At 43.6% G+C, this 19528-nt stretch overlaps 1 protein-coding gene across 8 annotated transcripts in view; it reads right to left on the reverse strand.

Annotated features, from left to right (window-relative positions):
• LOC127396380 (ubiquitin-associated protein 2-like) overlaps positions 1–19528 on the reverse strand; it is a 114414-nt gene that overhangs the window by 44918 nt on the left and 49968 nt on the right. For all 8 annotated transcript variants that reach the window (XM_051643993.1, XM_051643992.1, XM_051643991.1 and 5 more), the window contains exons 10-13: positions 14141–14193; positions 11312–11379; positions 8233–8422; positions 7353–7566 (exon numbers count right to left, since the gene is read on the reverse strand). In XM_051643993.1, the coding sequence (XP_051499953.1) occupies positions 7353–7566; positions 8233–8422; positions 11312–11379; positions 14141–14193 (525 nt within the window). The remainder of the gene's footprint in view (positions 1–7352; positions 7567–8232; positions 8423–11311; positions 11380–14140; positions 14194–19528) is intronic.

A 19528-nucleotide genomic window follows, 5' to 3' on the forward strand; every position in this document is an offset into this window, starting at 1 on the left:
TCGAGGGGTGGACTTAACCATGGACACTATTGCACAGGTGATCCATGACTGTGAGACGTGCGCTGCAATTAAGCAGGCAAAGCGGTTGAAACCTTTGTGGTATGAAGGGAGGTGGTCCAAGTACAGGTTTGGAGAGGCCTGGCAAATTGACTACATCACACTGCCTCAGAGCCGCCAGGGTAAGCGCTATGTGCTTACAATGGTGGAGACAAGTACAGGATGGTTGGAGGCATATCCTGTGCCTCATGCCACAGCCAGGAATACTATCCTGGGCCTTGAGAAGCAAATCTTGTGGAGACACAGTACTCCAGAAAGAATTGAGTCAGACAATGGGACTCATTTCCAAAACAGTCTTGCGACTGACTGGACCAAAGAACATGGTATTGAATGGATCTACCATATCCCGTACTATGCACAGGCCTCAGGGAAAGTTGAAAGTTACAATGGTCTGTTGAAAGCTACCCTGAAGGCAATGGGGGGTGGAACTTTCAAAAACTGGGATAAAAATTTGGCAAAGGCCACCTGGTTAGTTAATACCAGGGGATCCATCAATCGGGCTGGTCCTGCTCAGTCAGACCTTTTACATACTGCAGATGGGGATAAAGTCCCTGTGGTGTGTGAAAGGAACCTGCTGGGTAAAAATGTTTGGATTGATCCTGTTTCAGGCAAAAGTAAACCTGTCCGGGGTATTGCTTTTGCTCAGCGACCTGGACATACCTGGTGTGTGATGATGGAGGATGGTGAGGTACAATATGTACCTCAAGGGAATCTGACTCTGGGGGAGAATCCTTAATTTGACAGCTGGTAAAGTACAGAGCCTATATGTAATATATGGTATGGAATAAGGTGTGAGGTGTTGCTCCACTCACTGCCAATCCCCCACAGGCAATGCTGCTGCCACCCATGATGCTGCCAACACCAATGCTGCTGAGACCACCACTGGTACTACTACAAAAACAAACAGCTGTGGGCAAGCATTATTTAGCTGTCGTCAAAAATTTGAAAAGAAACCTATCTATAATAGGTTACATAATATTATCACACATTAGTCCTCAAAAAATGTTACCGATTAGTTTGATCAAACACTGCAAGTTTCACTGTAACTACAGGCCCTGGTTCTCATGGGAGACTTCAACCACTCTGATATTTGCTGGAAAGGCTACACAACCAGGCGTGCACAGTCCAGGAGGTTCTTGCAGAGCATCGATGATAACTTTTTGACACAGGTGGTCAAAGAGCCAATGAGGAGTGGGGTGCTGCTGGACCTTGTACCAACAAAGGAGGACTGGTTGGGGATGTGAAGGTTGGGGGCAACCTTAGCTGCAGTGAGCATGAGATGGTGGAGTTCAGGATCCTGCATGGAAGAAGCAGAGCAATAAGGATTGCAACCCTGGACTATCTTTGGCCTCTTCAAGGAACTACTTGGAAAAATCCCATGGGTTAGGGCTCTAGAAGGTAGGGGGGTCCAAGAGAGCTGGTTAATATTCAAGCATCACTTCTTGCTAGCTCAAGATCAGTCCATCCCAATGAGTAAGAAATCAAGCAAAGGAGGAGGCAGCAGACCTGCATAGATGAGCAAGGAGCTTCTGGAAAAACTCAAATGGAAGAAGGAAGCTTATGTAGAAAAAGGGACTGTGGTCACTTGGAAGGAATATAGGAACAGTCAGAGTATACAGGGATGCAATGAGAAAAGCTAAGGCCTGCCTGGAACTAAAACTGGCAAGGGGTGTCAAGGATAACAAGAAGGGCTTCTTCAACTACATCAGTAGCAAAAGGAGGACTAGGGAAAATGCGGGCCTGCTGCTGAATGAGGAGGGTGCCCTGGTGACAGAGGATACAGAGAAGGCAGAGTTACTGAATGTCTTCTTTGCTTCAGTCTTTACTGCTAAGGCTGGCCCCTAGGTATCCCAGACCCTGGAGGCAAAAGAGAAATTCTGGAGAAAGGAAGACTTTCTCTTGGTTGAGGAGGATTGCATTAGAGATCATTTTGGTAAAATAAATGCCCACAAATTCGTGGGCCCCAATGGGATGCATCCATGAATGCTGAGGGAGCTCACAGATGTTATTGCTGAGCCACTCTTGATCATCTTTGAAAGGTCATGGAGAACAGGAGGGGTGCCTGAGGACTGGAGAAAAAACAGTGTCACTCCAGTCTTTAAAAAAGGCAAGGAGAACCCAGGAAACTACAGGCCAGTCAGCCTCACCTCCATCCCTGGTAAAGTGATGGAACAACTCATCTGGATGTCATCTCTAAGCACGTGGAGGAATAGAAGGTTATCAGTAGTCAGCATGGATTCACCAAGGGTTGACCAATCTGATAGCCTTCTATCCTGGCATGACTGGCTGGGTAGATGAGAGTAGAGCAGTGGATGTTGTCCACCTTGATTTCGGCAAGGCTTTTGACACAGTCTCCCATAACATCCTCATAGGTAAGCTTAGGAAGTGTGGGTTAGATGAGGGGACAGTGAGGTGGATTGAGAACTGGCTGAACAGCAGAGCTCAGAGAGTTGTTATCTGTGGTGCAGAGTCCAGTTGGAGGCCTGTAGCCAGCAGTGTTCCCCAGGGGTCAGTACTGGATCCTGTCCCATTGAATATATTCATCAATGACCTGGATGAAGGGACAGAGTGCATCCTCAGCAAGTTCACTGATGACAAAAACTGGGAAGAGTGGCTGATCCACCAGAGGACTGTGCATCCATCCAGCATGACCTGGACAGGATGGACAGTTGGGCAGAGAGGAACCTCATTAAGTTCAACAAGGGCAAGTGTAGGGTCCTGCACCTGAGGAGGAATAACCCAAGCACCAGTACAGATATCATGGTTTGAGTCCAACATGAAAACAAAGGAACAGCCACATGGCCGTTCACTCAACTCCCCCACACACACACACACTGGGATGAGGACAAAGCTCCTGGGTTGAGACAAAGGACAAGGAGGGTTCTTCACCAATTAAGGTCCCAGGCAAAACAGACTCAACTTGGGGAAAAAAATAAGAATTTAATGTCACACTAATCAAACACACACAGGACACAGACAACACAAAGAGCAGAGCTTACATCCATTACCCCACCCCTCCCTTCTTCCCAGGCCCAAATCCCTTTGTTCCCGGGTTCTCTCCCTCCTTCCCCCCAGCAGCACAGGGGATGGGGATGGGGTTTAGAGTCAGTTCACAGGCTGGTGGTTCCTGCCGCTCCTTTCTCCTCAGAGAGAAGGATTCCTTACACTCTTTCCCTGCTTCCCCATGGGGTCCCTCCTACGGGAAAGAGTCCTCCACGAACCTCTCCTTCATGAGTCCTTCCAAGATCCTAAGAAAGCTGCTCCAGCCTGGGCTTCCCACAGAGTCATGGGCTTCTTCAGGAACAGCCACCTCCCCTGGCTCCGGGGTCTTCCAAAGCTGTGTAATCAGAGTCCACAGGCAGCAAATCCTCTGGACAGGACATTGAGCAACCTGGTCTAGTGGGAGGTGTCAGCCCTCAGATTACTATCTATTACTGTTATTCCAAGTAGGCAGTGATGAGGCAGCTACCAGAAGTCTAGGGGCAACGAAGAGAGATTTCAGGGCCCTGGGACAGCTGGTTAGGGGATCAGGAGCACAGGTGGTGTGCTCCTCTATCCCACCAGTAGCAGGGATTGATGAGGGGATAAACAGGAAGAGCCAGAAGATTAACTCCTGGCTCTGGGACTGATGCAGCCAACAGGACTTTGGCTTTTTCGATCATGGATGGACCTACAGGACACCAGGCATGGCAACAGGTGGGGGAAGCTTAACCCGAAAGGGGAGAAGGATCCTGGGGCACAAGTTAGCAGGGCTCATCAAAAGGACTTTAAACTAGGTCTGAAGGGGAATGGGGACAAAACCAGGCTCACCAGAGATGAGTCTAAGGACAGCTGCCAGTCTGCCGTCCCACTTGAGGTGGAAAATGGGGATAAATGCAGCAACAAAAAACACAGGGCTCACTAATAGGTTAGTAACAACACAAGTGGTCAGGATATCTGTACAGCAACTCAAGTGTATATATGCCAACGCCCATAGCATGGGAAATAAACAAGAGTTAGAAGCTATTGTGCACCAGGGAGACCATGATATAATTGCCATCACGGAAATGTAATGGGATGACTCGCATGGTTGGAGTGCTGCAATGGATGGCTACAGGCTCTTTAGAAGGGACAGGCAAGGCAAGAGAGGTGGTGGGGTGGCGTTAATATGTTAAGCAGCGCTTTGACTGCCTAGAATTCAATGTTAGACATACCAAGGCAGAATGTTTATGGGTAAGGATAAAGGGGAAGGCCAATGAGGCTGATATCCTAGTGGGAGTCTGCTACAGACCACCCGACCAGGATAAAGAGACTGACGAGACATTCTTTCAACAACTTGGAGATGTCTTGTGTTCACTAGCCCTTGTTCTCGTGGGGGACTTCAACTTACCAGATGTCTGCTGGAAGTACAACACAGCAGAAAGGGGGCAATCCAGGAGGTTTCTGGAATGTATGGATGATAACTTCCTGCTACAGCAGGTAAGTGAGCCTACCAGGTGTAGTGCCACGCTGGACCTACTGTTTACAAACAGGGAAGGGCTGGTGGAAGATGCAGTGGTAGGAGGTCGTCTTGGGCACAGCGACCATGGTATGATAGAATTTTCAATATGTGGTGAAGTTAGGAGGGTTGTCAGCAAAACCTCTACCTTGGACTTCTGGAGGGCTGTCTCTTCAGGACACTGGTTCAGAGAGTCCCTTGAGAAGCAGCCCTCAAAAACAAAGGGCCCCAGGAAGGCTGGGGTTACTTTAAGAATGAAATGATGAAGGCACAGGGGCAGGCTGTCCCTATGTGCCGAAAAAGGAGCCGGCAGGGAAGAAGACCGGCCTGGTTGAGTGAGGAACTATTACAAGAACTCATAAATAAAAAAAGAGTGTATCAACTTCGGAAAAAGGGGCAGGTGAATCAGAAAGTATTTAAGGATATTGTAAGGGCATGTAGAAAGAGAATTAGAGATGCAAAAGCTCAGCTAGAACTTAATCTAGCCATCTCTGTAAAGGATAATAAAAAAAGCTTTTATAAATACATTAACAACAAAAGGAAGGTCTTCATTCCTTATTGGATGAGGGGAGAACTTAATAATGGAGGACAAGGAAAAGCCTGAGGTATTTATCACCTTCTTTGCCTCAGTCTTTAACAAAAAGACTAGCTACCCTCAGGACAACTGGGCTCCTGAGTTGGTAGACAGGGATGGGGAGCAGAATCCCCCTCCTGTAATACAGGAGGAAGTAGTTAGGGACCTGCTGTGCCACTTAGATCCCAACAAGTCCACAGGTCTGGATGGGATTCATCCCAGGGTGCTGAGGGAGCTGGTGGAAGAATTGGCTAAGCCACTCTCAATCATTTATCACCAGTCCTGGCTGACTGGGGAGGTCCCATATGACTGGAGGTTGGCCAGCGTGATGCCCATCCACAAGAAGGGCTGGAAGGAGGATCCGGGGAACTACAGGCCTGTCAGCCTGACCTCGGTGCCTGGCAAGGTTATGGAACAGATCATCCTGAGTGCCATCAAGTGGCATGTAGAAGACAACCAGGGGATCAGGTCCAGCCAACATGGGTTTAGGAAAGGAAGGTCCTGCCTGACCAATCTCATGTCCTTCTATGACTGGGTGACCCACATAGTGGATGAGGGGAAGGCTGTGGATGTGGTCTACCTAGACTTCAGCAAGGCCTTTGACACAGTCTCCCACAGCATCCTCCTGGAAAAGCTAGCAATCCACAGCTTGGACAGGTGCACCCTTTGCTGGGTTAAAAACTGGTTGGATGACTGGGCCCAGAGTGATGGTGAATGGTGCTGCATCCAGTTGGTGTCTGGTGACCAGCAGTGTCCCCCAGGGATCAGAACTGGGCCCAGTCCTATTCAACATCTTTATTGACGACCTGAATGTGGGGATTGAGTCCACCCTTAGTAAATTCGCAAGTGACACCAAGCTGGGGGGGAGTGTTGATCTGCCAGAGGGTAGGAAGAAGCTGCAGAGGGACCTGGACAAGCTGGGTTGATGGGCCGAGGCCAATGGCATGAAATTCAACAAGACCAAGTGCAGGGTCCTGCACTTTGGCCACAATAACCCCAGGCAGCACTACAGACTGGGGGAAGAGTGGCTGGAGAGCAGCCCAGCAGAGAGGGACCTGGGAGTACTGGCTGACAGCCCGTTGAATATGAGCCAGCAGTGTGCCCAGGTGGCCCGGAAGGCCAATGGCATCCTGGCTTGTATCAGGCTGAGGGAGCTGGGGTTATTTAGCCTGGAGAAGAGGAGCCTCACAGGGGACCTTCTCACTCTCTACAACTACCTGAAGGGAGGTTGGAGTCAGGAGAGGTTGGGCTCTTCTCCCAGGCAACCAGCAACAAGACAAGAGGGCATGGCCTGAAGCTGCACCAGGGGAGGGTTAGGTTGGATATTAGGAAGCACTTCCTCACGGTGAGGGTCATTAGACATTGGAATGGACTTCCCAGGGAAGTGGTGGAGGCACCATTCCTGGATGTGTTCAAGGAAAGGCTGGATGTGGCACTTAGTGCCATGGTCTAGCCGATGTGGTGGTGTTGGTCATAGGCTGGACTTGATGGTCTTAAAGGTCTTTTCCAGCCTCGGTGATTCTGTGATTTTGTATCCCTGCAGGGGGGTTGGAGCTAGATGATCTTTAAGGTCCCTTTCAATTTAAAGCCAAACCACCTTATGATTCTATGATTCCACTTAGATATTTGAGCACATTAAATCAAATATATGATTACATGAAGGCTCAACAACTTCTAAAGATGCAATGACATTTATGGATAGCCTTAAGCCTATCAAAATTTAGTTTGTGATATACTCATAATGTCTATTTACCAGCAAGTGTAACTCTTACAATCACAGTATCACAGAATAGTCATGGTTGGAAAGGACCTCTGACATCGAGTCCAACCATTGAAACAAAATCAAAACAAACAAACAAACAAAAAATCCCCCACAAACACACAACCTACAACCTTGGCCACTAGAGCATGCCCTGAAGTTCCTCATCTACACATTTCTTGAATACATCCAAGGATGGTGACTCAACCATCTCCCTGGGCAGGCTGTTCCAGTGCCTGACCACTCTTTCAGTAAAGAGTACAGGAGTGATGATCACTTCCCTACTCCTGTTGTCCATGTTATTCCTGATGCAGGCCAGGATGCTGTTGGCCTTCTTGGCCACCTGGGCACATAATGTTATGACCAATTGTATTGTTAGGATTACATTTTTTAGAAAAAGCTTTTAAGGCCATTTAAAACTGTCACTGGGATTAAGAAAACTTACAGAGAGAGAAAGAGAGAGAAAACTATGCCAAAGCACTTACCAAACTGACTAAGGACTGAGGACTGAGCAATGGGCAGATTTAGATCCCAGGATGATGTAGTAGTTGTGGTAGTGGTGGTAGAGCTACTATTGTTTTGTTGAGAAGTAAACTGACCCAAACCTGGAGATTTCAATTGGTCCAAGATTTGGGATCCAGTAGAGTTTTCCAATTTAGAGGATCCAAGTTCTCCAAAGCCAGAACAAAGAGCCGCAGACTACCAAAAGACAAAAAAGAAGAGGGGAAGGAGTGGAGTGAAATATTTAATGAATCATTTGAACATAACCATAGGGTCAATGCCTACAGCTGTTATTTGGCAGCAACCAAAACCTCTTCAGTCCTAGACTACTAAGAAATGACCAATGAAAAAAATTCAGCAGTTGTAGCATATGGCCAGATCCTCTCTGGTTATCACTGATGAAACTTCCACCACTGATTACAACAATACTGATGTATTTACTAAAAGTTGAACTGATTTTCAGATAATAAATACAAGTGCCTAATTTTAAGCCCTCAAAATTGACTCATAAATAATCAGGTTTCCTGAAGAAGCAGTCAGATATGTTCTTGGAAATAACAAAACTTAGTTTTCTGGCATAGAACTCTTCACTATAAACAAATTATTTCATTCTAAATCAGCATGCAGTAAACACATCTGCTCTCTACTAAAAAATTAATACAAGCATTTCATGTAAACCGAGAAACAACTACATAGTAAACCCCCCAAAAAAGTAATCCTTTTTGTGTGTGTGTGTGTATGAACATTTGCTATCTGAATTTTACAAATACTGAAACACCTAATGAAATGACCAGTACTGGAAAACTCATTTAACCTGAAATATTCACTCATTAAGAATATTTTTAAAGTATAAGATAATTTTACCAGACTTTGAGGAGAATAAGAGCTTGCAGCACTGGAGCTGCCAGTTCCTGATGCCATCTGGGTGCTGTGCTGAGAATTTGTGAAGACTAGGGCTTGGCCAAAGGTCTGCTGCTGAGGAGCCTCAAATGAATTACCTTCTGTCTCTTGGGTAGAAGTCACAGGCTTTTGAAGCAATGTTACCAAATCAATGCTGTAAGAAAAAGCAAAGTTTGGCTGGAATAAGCATGATGCATTGAAACTGAAGGAAGCGTTAACAATACTAAAGCTGCCATACTGGCAACAGAATTATTAGTGATGAACAGTCTTTTCAAATATTGCTTGTCTGCCATATAAAGAGGTAGAATAGAGGTTTTTGCTAGAAAGTAATATTCTGCTAGCTGAAACCTTCCACTACAGTTAGAATATAAATGATCTTTGCACTCTTTTCAAACATTATCGAATTTATAACATCATGTATCACATAAGTAACCTATAGGATTAATATAACCAAGTAACTAGAGACAAGTCATAAAAGATACACAATGTTTGAAAGGATCCTGCCTGCAAGCTCATTATATCTATTGATAATCCACATTCTCTGTATATCACACTATCCCTTTAAAAAGAACAAGGGATCAAAGTCCTACCTCTGTATAGGGTGGGTATGAGGGTAGTAAAGAATAAAGTCACACATGCAGCAATTGAGTGAATATGTGATGACATGGAAGTCAGAAGAGTGGCAGAAATAAGAGCTAAGTTTCTCAAATAGGAGGCACATATCCAAAATTACTCTACCACATATACCTGAACAGGATGAAAACCATGAATTTTCTTATATTTAGCATGGATTACTAACCCCTACCACATGTTTAGCACAGGTTTATCCAAGGACATTCAGACAATAAATCTACTCCAAAAATTTGGACTTAAGTTTATCCCAAATATACCACAGGATTGGGCTGAATTTCTGCTTCCAGCACTTTCATTAGCATAGATTTCTTAATGCTCAAACTTTTTTTATGGCAAGTAAAAAAAACTCCACCCAAATCACCCCCCAAAAAAACAAACCACCAGAATTTGAGTCAAAAAACTAAAATATTTACTAACATAATTTGAGGGACATCCACTGGAAGAATATTTGCATTAGAACAATGAACATATAAGCATATCACCTTTAAGAAGGAAAGGAATATAAACTGTAGACCAACTGTCACCATTCCTCTTCCAGGTCACATCCATGTTATATGAAAAATTTTGCTGCAGTCTGGAGTACAGCAGTATCTGGATGTTTGGGACCATTAGGCCATCTAGTTTTTTAATCTCATGCTATCCAACTACCAAAGTCTTGAATCACACAACTTTAACCTGATCTCCCAGGACCTGAGGCTAATGCTGGCAACTGATTCCACATCATCATTGGCCAGGCATTTGGTGAAGACAAAGGCAAGCAAAGGAAGGCAGCAACTGCCATATTTTTGGTTCTCTATCTGAACTCTAGATCATCAGTTAAGGCAAGTAATTGTGATGCTTACTGGGAAATTCATGTTGCCAATGCAAGCTTTTCTGTTAACATTTGTCAAAGCACTAAGTTCTGAACACTTTCTGCATCTACAGGTGCAGGCTTTCCATTTTCTGGACAGCAAAACCAGTGATTCCTTTTCACCACAGCAAACTTTTATTCCCATACTTCCCAAACTTTTCCTATCACAGGAACTTCTATTCCTGCCTGTAAGTAGTCTTTGTGCAGAAGACAGGGTCTTCTCAGTATTATGAACGTGGATTTAGTAAGTTTGGTTCCACTTCCATAGCCAATAATTGGTAACACAGGAACCCACAAAACCAACAAATTGCAAACAAGGCTCTGACCAGAGCCCTGTGTTTTATTTAACATTTTATATGTGCAAGCTAAAGTTGCTTCACCAAGCAGGTTTTTAAGGTATAGGGAAACCATGTGTGGGGAACAGTCCATCTTCTCTCCCCCCACATAAGACTAAACAAAATGCCTTTCAAGCCAGCAAAGCAAGAGTGGTGTCTTTTTGCTGATTTAGCCAAGGACAGACTGGAACAGGCCCCTTGCTCTACCAGATAACTCCACAGCAAGAAAAACAGCATAAGGGTTATGATAACTGGCAGAAAAATGGACAAAGGATTAAAGATGCCTCTGACAGAGCATGTACCTGGCCAGTGCTAATTGGCTAATTTGAACAGTAATACCTAATTTGAACTGTGATCTAAAAAAAAGAGGGCAAGTTTTGCAGGCTGCTACGCTCTGCCTGGAACCAGTACCAGAAGCCGCCTGGAACGCCACCATCGCTGCCCGGAGAAGCTGAGAGGGGAGGGGGGGCTGCCCCCAACCACTGTCCGGAGAAGCCGAGTGAGGGGCTGCCCGTAACCGCTCCACGGGGAGCCAGCCTGGTCTCGAGGGATCGCCGGAACCTGCCTGGCTCGAGCCTGCCACAGCTCACGAAGGAGCCGCGTCTGCCTGCCGCGCCAGGATCGGACCGCCTGCCTGCCTACCGGGACGCTGCTGGGGTGTCGCCCCTGCTGACGGGAAGCCGGCATCCCCACGAACCTGCTACCAAGCCCTGCCAGCCGGAAAAGAAGCCGCATCGCAGGAGGCGCGCGCCGCAGGAGGGTAAACAAAGCCACATACACACACCCCCTCTCCCTTAAATTCCCTGTCAGACTCAACTCCTACCCTTTTACTCCACTGATTACACACCTCTCCCTCGGAGTGTACATTTAATAAGACCATAGTACTTTTGAATTGTTTCCCTGACATATCCCTAGCCTGACTCTCCTGAACCTTGGTCCCTCAGTTTGTGTTAACCCTTAATAAACCGCTTAATCTGTAAACTAAACATTGGTCTCAGTAACAATTTGTGGCGGTGGTGAGGGCGGTATTTCTAGTCTCCGCTCTAAGATTCGGTCCAGCAGCGATCGATCCTCTCTGTGTGCGGCAAGCGCCGCGTGTGCCCTCGGTCCCTTTAAAAAGCCCTCTCTATAAGAGAGGAACGGAGGAACGTCATGGAAGCATCTTGACCTCCAGCAGTCCGTTACTAACACCATCGGACTGTGACACTGTAGAAGAATAACTTACCTTTGCCCAGGAGTCACACGATTTTCAGCTGGAACAGAGGAAGCAATGAAGACTTTTGTTTCAGAAAGCTGAAAAAGAGAGTATGGGGGGAAGATATTTTAATCATACACATTCACACTGTGCTGCAAAATCTGCAGAAATTCCATCTTGGTCATGTACTTTCAGATAAAAGTAAAATCAAAATACCATTACAACCAGTTATGCTGCAGTTCTGCTTAAAAAGACAAAAAATGTAGTCAAACTACAGCAAAGTCTTCTCCACAGAATCAAGGACCAATTTAATTAAAGTGTTAGGAAATTTAACCTACTGATTTTATTTTTTATTTCCCACACATTTTATTCAGGAGTGATTTAATTTTACTTCCAAATCATTGATAAAGACACTAGATGGCATCTGGCCTGGGACTGGACTCCTTAGCCCTCTTAGAAATGCCCACACTCAGTAAAGGTCCTCCTGCAAAAGATTTACTGGCAGAAATTTGCAAGGAAGATTTTAATCCACAATGTATTTTGTGATAGAATGTAATTATTTTTAGAACAAAATATGTAAATCAAATCTCTTACAAGGACATACTCTGTCTTTACTCTATCTTGACTGGACAAGGGGTAATGGTTTCAAGCTAGAGAAGGGTAGATTTAGGTTGGACATTAGGAAAAAGTTCCTTAATATGAGGGTGGTGGAGCACTGGAACAGGTTGCCTAGAGAGATGGAGTAGAACATCTCCCTTATGAGGAGAGGCTGAGGGAGCTGGGTCTCTTTAGCTTGGAGAAAAGGAGATTGAGGGGTGACCTCATTAATGTTTACAAATACGTAAGGGGTGAGTGTCAGGGAGATGGAGTTAGGCTTTTCTCAGTGATGACCAGTGATAGGACAAGGGGTAATGGGTGGAAATTGGAGCATAGGAGGTTCAAGGTGAATATACGAAAAAATTTTTTTACTGTGAGAGTGACAGAGCACTGGAACAGGCTGCCCAGGGAGGTTGTGGAGTCTCCTTCAACTGGAGTCATTCAAAACCCACCTGGATGCGTTCTTGTGTGATGTGCTCTAGGTGACCCTGCTCTAGCAGGGGGGGTTGGACTAGATGATCTTTCGAGGTCCCTTCCAACCCCTAAGATTCTATGATTCTATGATTCTATGGTGGAGGCCCCATCCCTGGAGACATTCAAGGTCAGGCTTGATGGGGCTCTGAGCAATCTAGTCTAGTTGGAGATGTCCCTGCTTATTGTAGGGGGGTTGGACTAGATGACCTTTAGAGATCCCTTCCAACCCAAGACATTCTGTGATTCTATGATTCACAGTTAATTTGTAATTTACTTAAAGACCAAGATCAGGTTTATTTGAAGTGGATCTATTTTCCATAAAACTACACTGAAAAGCACAACCTGTATTCTTAAGCATCTATTTTTTAAAAAAAATCAGATTAATTCATTTTTCCTTTATTTTTTCCCCAGGATTGTTTTGGGCTAATTTGTCTGCAGCCCACCATTTCATTCACTCTTTCTGAACATCAGCACATGAACAACTTTCTCCTAGGTTACAGGGATTTTTCCAGCACTCAAAAATTAATAAAATTTAACAACAGGACAGAGGTTTTATCTGCTGCACTTTCAAGCCTCATGTGCAAATTATTCAGGTTTAATAATTAATTTTTTAAAAAAAATCTATCCCTAGTCAGCATTGCTCAACATCCCTCCATACTACAAATTCTGTATTATACCAGCATCAAATAGGGGTGATAACAAGGCCATAAATTTTCACTGTCCTTAGCCTTTAAGTCCACCTCTAGCATATACTTCAGAAATAGAGGACAGGTTTAAAAAAGATGTCAGCTTTTGATGACAGTAAGTGATACAGAAAACCTAGGAATTTTAGAGTTTCTTTTAATTTTCATAGGCCTTTCAGTAAGGAAAGAGTTTTCATATCTGTTATTTGACACATTCACACATTTCTAGGGATAACACTGACATGCTACCCTACAGAAGGAAGCAAAAGGGATGACTTCTGAGACAATCTCTTACTCTTCTGAAAATAAACATGAAATAATGGATGTTCCTATAAAAGATGAAAAATTTCTTAAAAGCTAAGTTTTCCTTTCCATATTTCTTGCTACCTAGTTTGTTTTCTGAACTGCTTAAGCTTTAGTACTATAACTGAAAACTTAAAATCACAAATGCAATTTTCACACATGATGATCACAAATGCCAAATATTTTGCAGACATGAAGACATCTCTTGCCTGATAAAGCATGAGAACCAAAATTTTTTTAGTACTTCAGACAACACATCGTGATGCAACAACAGGAATGAAGCAATTAAGTGCTAACTTCAGCATACTAATAGATCCTTTTTAAAATATTATGAACATAAAGTAAACAAAGTGGAACAATTATGCAGATTTCAAACAAGAAGCATCAAATGAGAAATCTACAGTTGATAGTAAGCTTCAGAACTTAATTACATAAAGGTCTTGTGATAATATGACATTAAATCCCTACACAGTAGAAGGGGGAAGCATGAGGTTAACACCCATCAGCACTGAGCAGTGGAGAAATACAATTCACAAATACTTATTCTGGGATAAAACTTAAAATTATATTATCTATGTATTGTCCACTCAGCAAAATAAATATTTCCTGATTCAATTTTATTTAAAAATAAGCTTATCTAAATATATATATTTTAAACAGGAATTACAGCAAGAAATACAGTAAGAAATATCATTGCATGCATACACCAAAGTATTACTTCAAACATTTAGTTTTTGAAGAAGACACAGAAACTCTGAAAAGGGTAATTAATCAATCAGTCTATCCAACAAGGTACACTTACATCTTCATTCCAGTCTTCTGCTGTCCATTCTTCTACTGAGTTTTTCCATGCTCCTATTATAATTTGGGGAAGGAAAAAAAAAATAAATTACAAGCTAAAAGCACAATGTTGCATTTCAGCCCTTCTACTTTATAAACAATCCTGTTTTCATTATTAGTGGAACAAAAAGTGAGGAGATGGTGGTTGAAGACATGGAAAGCTCTAGAAAACTGTTCTGCAGATTTAAAATTTTAGGAGAGTTGTTTTTTCCCCCTTTAATTTCTGACACAGAGCTGTCAGAGTGAATCCAGAGGAAGCTACGAAGGTGATCCAAGGGCTGGAGCAGCTCTGCTCTGGAGACAGGCTGGGAGAGTTGGGGTGTTCAGCCTGGAGAAGAGAAGGCTCCAGGGAGACCTTAGAGCACCTTCCAGTGCCTGAAGGGGCTCCAGGAAAGCTGGGGAGGGGCTTTTGACAAGGGCAGGGAGTGAGAGGACAAGGGGTAATGGTTTCAAATGGAAAGAGGGTTGATTGAGATTAGACATTAGGAAGAAATTATTTCCTGTGAGGGTGGTGAGACCCTGGCCCAGGTTGCCCAGAGAAGCTGTGGCTGCCCCATCCTTGCAAGTGTTCAAGGTCAGGTTGGATGGGGCTTGGAGCAACCTGGTCTAGTGGGAGATGTCCCTGCCCACGGTAGGGGGATTGGACTAGGTGATCTTTAAGGCCACTTCCAACCCAAACCGTTCTGTGAGCCTATAATTTCAGGAATTTCTTAGCCACTACAGTACCAGACATAATTTGCATGACTGCATGTCTGCAACCAGTGATTAATCTGAAATATTGGGAGAACTTCCTCCTATGCCCCCAATGACAGTGAGAGGTTATTCAACCCTCCCATGGGATCTCCCAGTTTCAACCACAAATTCATATAAAGCCTGAACAAAACACAACCACAATACCTGCTCTGACATCCATAATCCTACTTTCAACATACTCAAATTCAAGACCTAAGCTATGCCTCTGGAGGCTCCTTTCCAACCTGGTAACTCTTTTCTCAGGGCAGAACCACCCAAATCCCTTACCCTAATAGAGCAATTTTATTTTAAAATGTAAAATTCATATAAAAGCATCAGAAGAGCCAATAAGCTTCCACTGTAGCTGCAAAATAATTCTTCCCATAACTTGTGGCAGTTTATTTGGTGAACACTGGAGCACAGTGTGCAGTCCACAGCATGCAGCGATGAGAAAACTACAGGAAGCAATCCTACAGATGCAAAAAAACGATCCCTTCCATAGGAAGCAGTAGGCACAGACATACAAGAGCAATACATGGACTGAAGGTCTTGCCCACCAGCATAAGTATAGGGAAGGTTATCCCAGCAACAACCAGAGCTTTCATTTAAACTACATAACCATGAGTGAAGAAAATACCAGCAGTAAAGTTCCTGCTACCATCCCCTTTGATCAAGTACAGAAGCAAAAGAGCTTTAACCATCTCTTTTTACTTAACCAGGAACCCTCTGAGACACATTAATCCAGAAAAAGGCTCCCTGAAGACAGCATCAAATCCAGTTCATACTAAATACCATCACTACATTAGTGCATTTGTTTGTACACCTTTACAAAGCAGCGTCTTGGGCAGAGGAGGGTCATATAGCACTAAACCAGTGAGGTGAACAGGCCTACCACTAAGATATACACACAGTGGGAAGAAGAGAGGGGGTTTATACCTTGGAATCCAAAATTATTTGGCAGGTCCTGAGCACGGTAACATCTGCTCTGTGGGCCTGAAACATCTTGTGCTCACATTTTACCAAACAGCCCCTAACCAGGAGGTTTCTACATGCTGCAAAATATCGAGACACTTGAAAAATAACTAATCATCATATCCAAGCACAGCAAAATTACTACAATGCCTCAAATTTCTAGACTAATCTACATATTCCCACAGAAATTTTGGAAAGGAGGAAAAGCCAAATGAGCAGCAGTTTTTAGAGAAACAGTTTATTTACTTTCCCTTCTCCTGACCAGCACAAAATCCCTTCTTCTAAGAAATACAATCTGGTATTTGCCCTGCTTATATTTATCTCCCATCAGTCAGAGCAAGGCCTGCCTCTGTAGAAGACAAACCTCCTGTTGGTATCAGAACTTGGAGTTGGCTAAAACAAACACAAAAAGAGCTCAGACAAATCAAGCCCAACACTTGAGTATCCCCATCACCTTCAGGAGACCAAACCTGCTTAGAATAATACTTGGGATATTTTCCTGACATTAATTTTAAACATTTACCTGTTGCTCCCATTTATGACCATGGTTCTGTGCATTTACTCTTTTTAAATACTGAACACAAGCCTTCACCCTTGTATTAGTTTACCCAAGCTGCTAAGTTTATTATTGTTGCTTATTAACACTCTACCTTCCCAAGTCAATCCTTCTAGCCTCAGTTATTTCACTGCTCTTCTCTGCATTAAATCCAGTTTGCTAACATCTTCCTCCTATTAACGGGATTCTAAGTCTGATCTTGCCACAAGTTTATCAATTTCCTTTTAGTCAAAAATCTACCTTGGCATTACTGCAACTCCTATATCCTCTTCCCAACTGTAGTGGTTTGGGTCCAACACAACAACAAAGAACCCGTCCGTGGCTGCTCACTCAACTCCTCCCCCCGCCACATACACACAACTCCCAGATGAGGAGGACAAAGCTCCTGGGTTGAGACAAAGGACAAGGAGGGTTCTTCACCAATTAAGGTCCCAGGCAAAACAGACTCAACTTGGGGAAAAAAATAAGAATTTAATGTCACACTAATCAAACACACACAGGACACAGACAACACAAAGAGCAGGGCTTACATCCATTACCCCACCCCTCCCTTCTTCCCAGGCCCAAATCCCTTTGTTCCCGGGTTCTCTCCCTCCTTCCCCCCAGCAGCACAGGGGATGGGGATGGGGTTTAGAGTCAGTTCACAGGCTGGTGGTTCCTGCCGCTCCTTTCTCCTCAGAGAGAAGGATTCCTTACACTCTTCCCCTGCTTCCCCATGGGGTCCCTCCTACGGGAAAGAGTCCTCCACGAACCTCTCCTTCATGAGTCCTTCCCACAAGATCCTAAGAAAGCTGCTCCAGCCTGGGCTTCCCACAGAGTCACGGCTGCTTCGGGAACAAACTCCCCTGGCCCCGGAGTCTTCCAAAGCTGAGTAATCAGAGTCCACAGGCAGCAAATCCTCTGGCCACAAAATCCAAGTCCACTGGTCAAACCCACCCCTCCTGGCGCCTTCAGGGAATGTTCCATCACGTTCCTCCACGAGTGCAGGAGACAGCTGCCATCTCGCCATGGGTTGCAGGGAAACTTCTGCTAGGGCACCTTCTTCCCCACCAACCACCAGCACCGCTCTGCCTCTCCAGCACCGCTCTTCACCTCCTCCAGCACAGCTCTTCTTTCCCTTCCAAGTGCTTCTCCGCTCAGGTGTTATCTCAGTTCTTTCATATGTTAATCACAGAGGCACATCTATTGTCCCTCTAATGGCTGGTTTTGGAGCAGGGGGAGCTTCTCAGCTTCTTACCGGAGCCACTCCTCTGGGCCCTTCCCCCGTTACCAAAAAAACCACCAAACCAAACCAGAACACCAACTTTTTTCTTTTCTTAATAATAAGCCATAGATATTACCCCCCAAAGAATTTTATTTTTGTTTATCTCAAACTTATGTACTAATTCTTTCCTTCTGGATTACATTCACATTCTGGAATGACCTGAAGGTTTCACCAAAATGTTCCTTCTGACTTTTATAGCAGTCCTAAAAAAAACAAACAACTTCCTTGTAACTTCCAAGCTGCACAATTAGTTTCTTCTCCCTTGACTGTTACACTGTAATTTATTTTTTCTTTCTTGTCATTCTTCAGTTTCAGAGTAATTTAAGGCTGCTCATAATGAAGATAATAATAAATGAAGTTTTTCTGTGAAATTTATGAAACTCTATCAAAGTAGATGTATCAGGAAATTACCAGAACACAATACCATTTTTATAACCTATTTTGATAAGTGACAACCTCCAACATAACTTATAAATAAGAACTGCCGTGACTTGATGTTCAGGATCTCCCACTGACTTGTACATTACAAAAAAGGTAAGAGACTGGATACTCAACATGCCTGTAAGAAAATATCAATCACACCGTTCAAGTGTATTCCCTTTTGGATTAGGGTTGGTTGTTTTGTTTCCCCCCACCTTGTTCCTTCTTTTTGCCTTTCAGTTGTACTTCTATAAAAATTATGATGGAGAAAACCCAATGCTGAATTACTTGAAATACAATTACTTTTAACTATTACAAACCATTAAAGATTTGCCCCTTACTCTCTTTTTTATTTCAACCAACAACACAAAATTTTACCTCCACAGAATCAGCTAGCCTTTCTATAGGATTACATGACGGTGCACTTAGAAACACCTTTCATTCGGCTACTGCATTTCCTCTGGCATCTGCAAAAATTCAGGACAAGAGGTTCTAAAGCACTTTCAGAGCATGTATAGAGGCAACAACATTTTTGAAACAGTGTATTCCTTTTTAATTGAAACTGTTTATGCTGATCCTTTCCCAGCACTGACTTAAGGAGGAAAAATTTAGTAAATACTCAGAACTCCACAGAGAGTTTATATTTGCATGATGTTTTCAGAAAACATTTTGATATGCAAAATTGGTTTTGTTTCTCCAGTAGCAGCCCAGTTATCTCATTTTTAATGTAATTGCAGATGAAATACACTAATTTTCCAAGTACCTAGTATGAGCCAATTTTATTTTTCTTTAAATGAAAGAAGAAATGGGACTGGATAATGAGGAATAAATAGAAGGATTTCCATCCTGCCCTTCCTTTGTGTATTCTCTTATCTGACATCCTTCACTAGCTCATTGCAGGCTTTATGGATTTCCATACATATATATCCCCCTCATTCACATCTTCAGTAACTCCACATTGGTAACTTATTTATTACTGGGACTGTTGATTTGGAACTAGCATAACAGCACTGTAAATTAAGGAAAATAACAAAACCATTGAAAAATAATATATTGAAAAATAATATATTTTATTAACAAGCCAAATCAACAGCTCAACTTTGTTCAACCTGCTTCCAGCTCCACGCTTTGTCTGCCACTCCTTCCCACTACCCCTGCTTCCATCTTCTTTCCCAGCACTCTCTCTTCTGCTTTAAAACTAGCATAGTCAGAAAAACAGATCCAAATTGGCCAATATCACACAACATCATGCTCTGTATATAGATGAGAGTTGGCCAATAAGCTCTCTTCCAGGATTGCAGTTTCAGAATTTATCTCCTCTGGGATCACTAGCCTGGGACAGGCTGAGCATTGGTCAGCAGGTGGTGAGCAATTGCACTGTACAGAACTTGTTTGTATATTTTTAT

Source organism: Apus apus (assembly GCF_020740795.1).
Source record: "Apus apus isolate bApuApu2 chromosome W unlocalized genomic scaffold, bApuApu2.pri.cur SUPER_W_unloc_1, whole genome shotgun sequence".
Taxonomy (NCBI): Eukaryota; Metazoa; Chordata; class Aves; order Apodiformes; family Apodidae; genus Apus; species Apus apus.